This window comes from Pteropus vampyrus, unplaced genomic scaffold (assembly GCF_000151845.1).
Source record: "Pteropus vampyrus isolate Shadow unplaced genomic scaffold, Pvam_2.0 Scaffold30, whole genome shotgun sequence".
In the NCBI taxonomy this organism is placed as follows: domain Eukaryota; kingdom Metazoa; phylum Chordata; class Mammalia; order Chiroptera; family Pteropodidae; genus Pteropus; species Pteropus vampyrus.
In genome coordinates this window covers 998,059-1,008,851 of record NW_011888811.1, presented here as the reverse complement: position 1 = coordinate 1,008,851, position 10,793 = coordinate 998,059, and the positions used below count along the sequence as shown (strand labels likewise).

At 48.0% G+C, this 10,793-nt stretch overlaps 1 protein-coding gene across 1 annotated transcript in view; it reads right to left on the bottom strand.

The window, feature by feature from the left end:
- The window catches only part of SLIT3 (slit guidance ligand 3), a 563,294-nt gene that overhangs the window by 181,506 nt on the left and 370,995 nt on the right, over positions 1-10,793 (bottom strand). Inside the window, exon 5 of the mRNA XM_011356694.2 lies at positions 1,252-1,323. Coding sequence (XP_011354996.1) covers positions 1,252-1,323 — 72 coding nt within the window. The remainder of the gene's footprint in view (positions 1-1,251; positions 1,324-10,793) is intronic.

Genomic DNA, 10,793 nt, shown 5'->3' with positions numbered 1-10,793 from the left:
CCCTGAGATGCCTCTGACCTCGTGTGCGCTTTGCATGTTCAACGCCAAAAGCTTTCCACCAAGTTCTCAGCAGCTGGGGAAGCAGACAGTCTATATCTGGAAGCCCTCAGCAGCAGCTTCCCGGCACATCCCAATCCCCATAGTGCTTACGGGGAAAAGTGACAGTTAAAGAAGTTTTTAAAACCCTCCTTCAAGACTTCTCAAGTTGAACGGGAGCCTGCGGAGGAGGCCACCCGGCAGAAACGCCTGCTCACACAAACCAGACCTTCTGTGCCCCTCTCGAAACACATGTTCTGAACGTGTGGACGCAGCGGGGTGGGTAGAAAACTCGGAAGGCACAACTCCTAGTGAAGGTGAGGGCCCAGGAGTCACCAACCAACAGCAAACAGCGGAGGCCAAGCAGGAAACGACAAAGGTCGTCTGGGAAGTTCAGAAACGCAGTGAACAGTCCCGCAGCAACTGCAGCAATGGGCACAGGGACGCGCACGTGATGCAGTTACACGCAGCTGCGCGTGCGTGAGCACGCGTGTGCGCGCACACACACAAATGAGTGCGTGTGAAACCATGCAATCTGAAGACTACGGTCAGTTTTCTTGTTTCGAGACTATACTTTAGTTATGTCAGATGCTACCATTGAGAGAAAACCGGGTGAAAGTGTATATGGACCTGTTTACCATTTTTGGAAACTTCCTGTTAATCAATAACTATTTTTAAAAGCCCCAAGCACTTAGTGCCGTGGGTGGAGCTATGTCTCCCCGCGATCCTGGCCGCGGGCCCCAGTGCCCTCTCACGAGACTCTAAGATCAGTGAGATGGCACCAGCACGATCTCCATCATCTTCATCGCCATCAAGTCTCCCACTTAGTGAACATTAACTACGTGCAATGCAGTATTTAAAACATGTTCTCGTTTGCAGTAACACCCCGCACAAGGCTGTCATCCCAGTGTCATGGGAGATAAATGGCGTGGGGGAATCCGAGCTGCGCTCCGGGCACAGAGACGCCGCGGGGCCCGGCTCTGCGGTTGGAGACTGATGCTCACAACAGGGGACGAATAACCAGAGAGGAGCAGGGCGGCGTGGAGCTGCTGCGGCGTTCGACGCGTGCAGAGCACGCCGAGTACATCCCTCGGTCTGTCTCGAAGGCGCCTGGCTGAGGCAGCGCATGGCACGGTGACACCCGGTCCCATCCCTCGTCCCTCACCCCCCTGGACAGAGCCATGTCGGCAGCAAAGCCGCAGAAACATTACTCACAGGTTCTTCACGTCTGCGATGCCACGGAACGCCTTCCTCGGGACCCCCAGGATCTGGTTTTCGCTCAGATCTCTAAACCAGAAGAGAAGAGGCACACGGAGTTAACCACCCAGGCCCGGCTTTATCTGCATCTCATCATGATAACAAAACCCTGCGGAGGCTGCCTGGGGGCTGCTTAGTCTCAGGCCGCAGGCTGCTACAAGCCTTCACACTGCTCCTCTGGAGATGGCCTCTGCTGAAATGGTTACCAGGCGGGAGCCGCTTGCCTCCAGGGCGGGCTCTGTGGGTGGTCTCGCACCTCCAGGCCACGAGCCAAGATGCTGGGTTATTTGTTGCACACACTGCACCCAATTCTCTGTTTTGCCACCTCCCAGAGACGACCTCTTGCCCCTCCTCCCCACGGCATCCCTCCCCCACTTCAGGGTCAACACCACTCAAATTCCCACGTCTCAGGGACTCTCTGCCTTTGTCATCTTGGATTGGAACGAAGCCTGGCCAACTGATTTTTCTGATGGGGAATAACCATCTCCCCTTATTCTAGAGCCCCAGAGACCCCTGGGGGCCTCCTGGATCGTCTTAGTGACAGGCATGATGACTCCAAATTGCATTTCCACAAAACCATCCAAAACGGGGGTCCCACTGACACCTCACGTAGCATGAAGCAGTGCTAATGCGTTGCTTTGAGGAGAGAGGATAAGGAACAAAGTGTCAAGTCTCAAAGCTGGCTCAAATCCAAGTCTCGTGCTAGGATATTCTTCAAGAATCCCCAAAGCTTCAATTTCTTTTCCTGAGCAACCCATGCATTTTTTTTTTCATTTTGTTTTCCAGTTTATTTTTTGCTAGACCAAACACATGTACTTGTTTTCACTCATACACACATATCAATCATACATATATACACACACACGAGATGTATATATCTCTAGTCATAGATATTACAGTAAAAAAATTACCTACCCAGATACAACCACTGTTAGCAATTAGGAGTAATATATATAAATCTCACCAATGATCTCACAGTATATAGTCTGCTATAACCTCTTTTTCCACTTATTATATTGAGAACATCTGTTCACGTCATTAACAGTACACATCTATGCCAACATTTTTAATGTCTGTATATCATCCAATTGTAGAGATGGCTAAATGATCCCACATTGTTGAGTATTAGTTAATTAATTTGCTATTTAAGGAAACACCAGGGCGAATTTTTCCTGCCACACAATTTGGGGACATTTGTTCAGCTACCCCCCTGATATAAAGTCCTGTAAGGAGAACGTGCTAGGTCACATGGTAAACATGTCTTTAATCGCCGAGTTGTCCGGAGTCAGAGTGACCCAATGGACATGCCCATGCCGATCTCCCACAGACACCTAACCAAAAGCTAGGGATAACTCCCAATATATTTGGAAAGAGAAGGCAGACCACCATCCTCTACCAAAATCTGGGCTGTCCGAATTAACATTTTGCAAGGGGCCAGTGGGCCACTTAACACGAGGTCAGAAGCATCCATTTTTCTGCCCTCACCTGATAAGATGAACTGCCCCAATCTGAGTGGCTAGCTGAAATTTGAGACACTTGAGGGTTGTCCGGGGTCACTGTTAGGCTCCAAGGCAAGGCTCAGAGCTGGGGTCAGGTGCAGATATGAATACTAGTGGTTTGGGGGCTGAGTAACAGGGTGCTCCCCACCTCAAATCCAGTTTCCTCTGTCTGCAACTGGTGTAAGTACATTTAGATGCATATGAGCCCCATTGCAGGCTCCTTTGGCTGGGTCTGATTCAATGAGCAGGGCTCCAGCCTGGAGTCGGGGCACTGAACAAAGCCCACGATGACAGCAGAGGTCAGGCAGTGTCACCGAGGCCATTCCTCTGCTCTCCATCAGCCTCTAGGAGAAGGGGGCCCAGGTCTTGTCATCCAACTAATGCAATTTCCACCAGGCAGCTGGGCTGTACCCAGGGCTCCCACAGCCACAATGGGCCCAGTCTTTTCTGCCAAGTGAAGGCTGGTCTCCGGGACAGCAAGCCCCTGTCCACTCGCTATCCTCCAGGCTTGGCTGCTATCTTTGGCCGCTTGGAGGAAGAGCTTGGGTCACACTTCTGGCAAATGGCTGATGGGAGAGCAAACAGGAGGTAGGTGTAGGTTTAGAACTGTCCGCTCTAACCCCGCCTGGAAGCCAGAAGAAGGGGCACGTACCCCAGTAACGCATTTGCCCGAAGCTTCTGATTTGTAATACGGTGGACTGAAGAAAGGAGAGCAATATTCAAGCAGAAAAATCTGGCGGCGTCGCTGGGAAGTCCCCCTCCAAAGCAGTCGCACAGACGAAATGCTGTGCTTGGGTGGGGCAGCCCCTTGGGTTCCTGCTCCAAGTTTAAGGAGCCCAGTTTAAGGCACAGCGTTCTCTCCACCTTCCTGCCATGTCTTCCCTCCTGCCGCAATTGAGCAAAAACAGTAGATTGTAGGGAATTTATCTGTTCTCCACGACGATGTGCTTATAAATTTTATTAATTTTATTTTCCATTGAGTCTCTCTTCTCTGGCTAACAATACCGCTGCCATGCATCTGCGGGATTGTATATTGATTTCATAAATACCTCTAGTAGGCTGACAAACTGACAGCTTTAATGGTGTTACTGATGGGGCGTGGAGGAGGGTTCAGGGCTGGTGCTTCATTTTCGGTAACTGTCCCTTCGCAATTATCTCGGGGCCTTTGTGAAGGTTCCTAATAGTGTGTTTATCTCAGCGTGATGCAGGAGCATGGAGCTATTGTTAAGTACTATCCTTGAGAGAGACAAGAGCCACCATTTTCGGCTGACACTTAAATAAAAATAACAAAATCTATCCACAGTGCCCAAGAGCCTAGTTCCAGCCAATTGCTTGTTGGGGCTTGAACGTCTCGCCCTTCCTGAGGGAAAATGCTGGGAAGTGACTAGAAAAAGGAGACTCGCTTTCTAAAACGTTAGAGGAAACGGTATGAGGGTGGAGTCGGGTGGGAGGTGTGCTGGGGTCTTCTGGGGAAAGGGAGGAGGAGAGCTGGTGGGAAAGGCTTTCTTAGTTGGAAAGCGGGGTTATGAATTGGGCGCCTTTTTAAATAATTAGGACTCTGAAAGAAAGGGGAACTGCATTAGCTAAAGTGCATTTTCCTGCTTCCGGAAAATGATTAACCGACTCATTATGCCATCCAAAAACACAAGACCAAAGAGGACTTATTAAGGAGACAGTAAGTCAAATAGAAGTTGGCAAGAACCAACGCATCCCCCTTCCCCTCCTCCCCCTTTTAATTTACTAAAATGCTTTGGACACAGATTAACTTTCTTCGCAAATTTATTATTGCTTCATCTACCTTGAAACGGAATTGCAGACACTTTGATAAATGGATTGAGAGGTTGTCTAGTTCCAGTGGAGCTTTTGAAATGCTTCCTGGGGCTCCCCCTACAATGTCAGGCGTCCTTTGTTCTCAGAGCAGCAGTGAGTGACAGTCCTCACCTTCGCCCCCGCCCCTGCCCACCCCACATTTCCAGGCAAGATCTCCAGGCAAGAAACAGGGAAACAGTCTCCTCTTTGCTCCACTGGGGACAATGCGCTTATCTCGGTCACAACATTCATGCTACCAGGAAGTCTTGTCTGTATTCAGTGGCAGTTTGGGGGCACAGGGAGTGGTTTGCTCCTAGATAGCAATCTTGAATTATTCCAAAGGTACAAAATGGGGCTTGGAGTCTACCCCAACTTTGGGGAATTCTTGTTTCTGAACTGGGTGGAGCCACTTATTAGCTGTATGCTCATGTAAACGACTGAGCTGCTCTATGCCTCGGTTCCCCCATCTTTACAGTAGGACTATTAATTTTACTGACCTCAAAGGTTAATCGTGAGGGTGAAATGAGTTGATATATGTGTGTGCTTTGCATGGCGTCTGGAACCCTGCGGACATTCAATGAATGGCTGCATTTCTTCCTTGAACTTTCCCCCCATTTAGCCCTGGATTTACACTGCTGAAAACCTCCTTTAGCATCATCCTCAGGACATACGCCTATAACTCTCAAAAGAATAAAACACATAAATGTTGCTAATATTCTTCCCATAAAATCTGAGGAGGGATTAAAGTATCCCTTATCTATCACGTAGGCAAGAGTACTTATATTTGACTCAAGATTCTTTCGGACAAAACATGAGAGGTTGATCTAGGAGAACATGGCCTGTCCTAGGTTGGGCTTCCTCAGAAGCAGATGCTTAGTCAAGTGATAGATTCACAGAGCGCTCCTGGGAGAGACCAGGAAGGGGTGGAGGAAGCGAGATGCAGAAGGACAATCAGGTTTGGTCCTGGCCTCAGCCAACACCCCCGGGCTCCTGTTTCTAACCAGGAGGTCTGGGCCTTTGCGGCCTTGCAGGGGACAGTCCTTGGTTAGAGACCACCCAAGAGAAATGCAGACTCCCTGGCTCTGCCTGTACCCCGCCATGTTGGATGGGGCGACTCCAGGACCCTAAGGGCAGATTGCTGAGGCGGTTCCCAGCAGAGTCCAAAGAAACAGGAGATGGGAGCCAGTGTCAGTAAAGGGGCCCCCTGGGATTCGACCCAAAGCACTCCTAAGACTTCAGTTCTGAATCAGGGAGATCTCAGAAGATTAAAAAAAGAAAAAAAATCACCCCTTAAAGACGACATATCCAGGACCAAAGATCAAGACTCGGGGGAAACTAATTGACCAAAGAAAACTGGAACGACCCAGTCTGGGACCTTCTTTTGTCTACATCCCTGCACCCCCTACACTGAGACCGATCGGGCGCCTTTTCAGTGAGATTAAAAAAGAAAAAAAAATCGTCAATTCTTGAGTAGCCAAATTAAAAGAGGGTATGATCTCAAAGCAATTATATTTTGAACCGTGATTGGATTTGGGATCAGGGCATTGCATTACCATTCTGATTCTCTTTATTACATTAAAACTATTTTCCCAGTCACTGCCTAGCAGAAGGAAGTCTGCCCATTGGTGTGGTAGGTGTCAATCAAAACTCATTTAGGGGTTTTTCGAATTTCTGATGGGTAATCCACAAATCTATAGCTTTTGTATTCTCTGTTCTTCCATCCTAAACAAAGCTGAACTGCTCCTCCTCACCCCACTCCTAACACATAGAGTGACACGTCACTCTACAAACCAAAGAAAAAGATATTGGTTTGCTTATTTATACAGCAGGAGGGATAGACATGCAGGAAAAATTGTTCCCTGCGGATTTTACAATGTGGACTTCAGGGAGGATTTATCTTAAAAGGTAAATCTCTTTTCTCTTTTCAGGCAATTTATCTTAATAAGCAAGATTATATGTTTGCAGTTGGGTCACTGTCAAAACCAGATGATCCCTAAGCATACATCCTGGCTAAGAAGCCCCAGGACCTCCAGCTGGGTGTCTGGGCAATGGCGTCCTTTGTCCAAGGGAGATTACACAGAGTAACTGAATCATTTCCTTAAAGAACCACCACCTATCTCTGGGGCCCAGAGAATCAAGGTATCAATGGAGGATAAGAAAGACAATGATCCCCACTGCTCCAGTTGGGTTTCTAAACATTTCACGGCAGCGGGAGTTTACATTGCTTGCTCCCTTGATGTTACAAGTTACTGAATGAAAGATGTCAATAACGGCTCCTTCTATTTTGCCTTCTCTGACAAGCTCATTAGAAAAGTCTTAGTCTTAGTATCGGTGGACTAAACGTCAGCTCAGTATTATTTCACTCACATAGTAGGAGCTCCAGATACGTGCTACGCCATGTTACATGTTGCGATCCAGAAATGAACAGCGAAACCAAGTTTCTGTCCTCCTGGAGCCTGCATTCTCATCGATCCCAGATACAAATAAACAGACCCCTTGGAATATTCGAAAGTTACATAAACACCTAGACACCTGAAAAAGGTGGAGCTGCAGTTCACTGCTTTTTTTTTTTTTCTTTCCTTTTTGACAAGAAGAAAGCCTTTATCTAAACTCACACCACGGACTGTTCCTAACCATCAAGGAACCCAACTCACAAGTTTTGCTTGAGGCGAAGTTTTGCCAAATCCTTTTTAGCTTTCAGGAGGAAAAAAAAGAAAGATGCCAATCTCAGTCACTGGGCCTTACAGGGATGCAGGCTTGTTTCATCCCTTTGGCTCTTTCAAAGTGGACAGTTTGATAAAAATTGGGACAGTCTAAAGGCATTATTAAGAGTTGGCATGGCACAGGGCGGCTGTTCTCACTGTGGGGAGCAGGGATTACCTGGTCAGAATTTACTGATGGTGTCTTTGAGAAATACAGATTGCTCCCCTTTTTAAAATTTCTTAAAATTTAGATGTGATGATGGTATTGTGGGTTGTGGTTTCTTTCATTTATGTCTTTATCTTTGAGAGATACCTACTGAAATAATTAAGGATAAAATGAATAATATAGAAGAGGGGGAAGTGGTTAGAGGTATAGATGAAACAAGATTCACTGAGTTGACACTTCAGCTGAGTGATGGGTTCAAAGGGAGTTCATTTGTAATCTGTGCTTGCCTTTTATATACGTGTGAAATTTTCCGTAACGATAAATTTAAATGCAGATTCCTGGGACCCACCCTAGACTAGTGAATCAGAAACTCCAGAGACGGTCTCTGGAGTCTAAATCCTGAACAAGTGTGAGATCATAAGTAGAATGATTAGTGCATGAGACTAGGTGCCAAGTTCATGTCCCAGCTGTGCTACATGTAATGGACCATGTGTCCTTAAGAACGTCCACGTGTCAATTCGATTCTCTGAGCCTCCACTTGTACTTCGTGAAATTGGAATAAGCACTGCAGATAATGGACAAGCGAGTGCTTTCTATACTCTAATGCAGTATATAGATGCCAATCACTATCCTCATTTTCTTAGCATGAAGTTAACAAATATAGCATCCTACTGCACTGAACGTCTCGTTGGGTTTTAGGGAAAATCTTGGGTCCATGATGCAAAGGCCTCCTGTGTCTCAGGGGAGAGCCTGCTGGCATTGGGCGGAATGCTCGGGGGATAGAGTCACAGGAGATGGCTGAGGGGTGGAGAACGACGAAGTCTAATCTATCTTTTAGGAAGCCGCTCGGGGGCCCGGTCTGGAGGCTCACCTCGAAGGGGTAAGAGCCTGTACGTGGTTACACGCGGACTTGGGACCCCAGAGATGCGGCAGGAGAAAGCCACGCACGTTGCCCCCGGACTCTCCACAGAGTCTGTGGAGCAGACTCTGGCTGACGGGGACCAGGAACCCCTCCTAATGGGGCCTCACAGACAAGTGACTTCATACAGTTCTCCAGAAGGACGACACTCCAGGGGAGAAATCACCGGAGGGCAGGTACTGAGCAGGACTGAGCGGCCAGCCTGAGAGGCAGATCTAGCACTGTGAGTGCGGACAAGGCCCAGCGTTCAAGCGCTAAGGACCCCTTTAGGGGCTGAGGGCTGTGAGCCGCTACCAAGGGCTGCAGGTGGAATTAGGGTTACCGGTTTGCTCTACGATTAGTCCCCAATGTAGGCACCTGTGGGCATCTCGTTATGAGAAGATGTTCTAGAGATCACGACCCAAATGCGTTAGGATTAGCCAGGCTAAAGTAAATGAGTAAAGCGGGCTGAATGAGGACAATAAAAGTAATGAGGGGGTGAGCTGGGCAAATGCGGGGTCCACCTAAATTAATTGCCCTCAGACTATAACCAAATAACTGTCTGTGCTGGCTGAACTTCAAGCCAGGGCTGAAGGGTGCAGAGGTCAATACCCTACAGGGGAGATCTACGAATTCCAGGACAGCACTGTCCCATGGAACACGAGACACCGATACGATTTAAACTTTTTCATTAGCCGCTTTAAAACAGTTAAAATGAATTTTAATAAGTATTTTACTTAACCCAATGTATCCAAAATATTATTTCAACATGTAATCAAAACGCAAAATTATTAATGAGACACTTTATTTTTTTCATACCAAGTCTTTAAATTCTGGTGTGTATTTTCCATACACCTCAGTTCAGACGGGCCACATTTCAAGAGCTGAATAACCACACATGGCTGGTGCCTATTATGCTGGACAGTGCGGTTCTAGAATAAGACCAGGAGCTGGATGCTGTAGCTATGTGCCCACTCACCGCCGAGAGAGAAAGACTTTTAGATGCTGGAATCAATCTAAAGGAGTCAAATGTGGGATTCCTTGGGCAGTCTGTGAATGCATTAGGGCAGTGGTCCCCAACCTTTCTGGCACCAAGGACCGGTGCTCCTATGGGAATCTAATGCCTGGTGATCTGAGGTGGAGCTGAGGTGGTGATGCCAGCGCTGGCTTCCTAACAGGCCACAGACCCATACTGGTCCACGGCCCGGGTGTTGGGGACCCCTGCATTAGGGAATGTGAATGGGAGCCGGTCAAGATAGAAACCTCTAGATGAAGAGAAGCCAGCCACGGCCTGAACTGCTCTAGTCACTCAGCCATCCTTCCTAGGAGCAGAGAACCTCCTCCCAGCCATAGGATTTAATCTAATCTCTCTGAACCAACATCCTTCCAGGGCTGGCAGGTTAACCAACACTTCCATTCCAACAGAAGCCTTCTTCATCTAACTATCACATGCAACTCCAGCTAAGGCTCTTTGTGTTCATGAAACAGCATGATAATTGACGGATCATCTCTGGCAAAGGGTACTGAGGCTGAGCTTCTCAACAGCTCACTGATCCCTGGGATCATCACAATGTAGCGACAAGGCAGTTTCATTAGACTGGATTGGGGAGCTCTCGTTATCTATCAGCCCACACGTGCCTTCTGTTCCGGTCCGAACTTCTCCACTTAAGTGATCCAAGAACCACCACCAGGATTCAGCTACAAGCATCTGACTCGAGACTGTGCATGCGTCACCATGTACCCTTTAGGGGCACAGCTATGATTTTAGTGTCCTTACATCATGTGTGGAAATCTGAGGCTGAAAATCATCTGATAGTAAGGATCTAATTCTGTACTTGAGATAGTCTCCTGCCAATTTTTAGGCCCAGCGAGATGTTTTGACTTAATTTATTAATCTTAATTGTGAGGGTGGGGAGGTCCACCTTGTTCCAAAGGATGGAGACTCATGTTTTCTTTGTTTGAAGCTATGTGACTGCCCAGTGGAGTTTGGGGAAGGGAGCCCATTTCTGTGCGATCCAGCCTCCGCCGAGGCTGACGCACCGTTCCTACCCCCTCCTTCCCCTCCATTCTTCTCCCTTGGCAGCCCTCTGAGGCTTTCATCCCTAATTTGATTGTCGTAGCTGACACTGTCAGTCTGAAATCCAGTAGCATGTCTAATGCTGGCTGGACAAGGGGGACGCAGGGGGAGTGGAGGGAGGCAAATTCATCTTGAGAAGTAGCTTTATGTAAATCGATCCTCTGGCCAAAAGCTGGAGCCAAGCATTTGCTGATTAATTGGAGAAGCGTCCTTGTTCCTGTGTCTTCTTTAGAGAGATGGCCCCAATCGAGTCCTGTCTTCTTCGCAAAGGCATTCCCGTGCCAAAAAGCTTTTGCAATTAGGAGATGAAGCCTTGTGAGCGAGGGGGGTGGTGTGGGTTCGGGCGGCG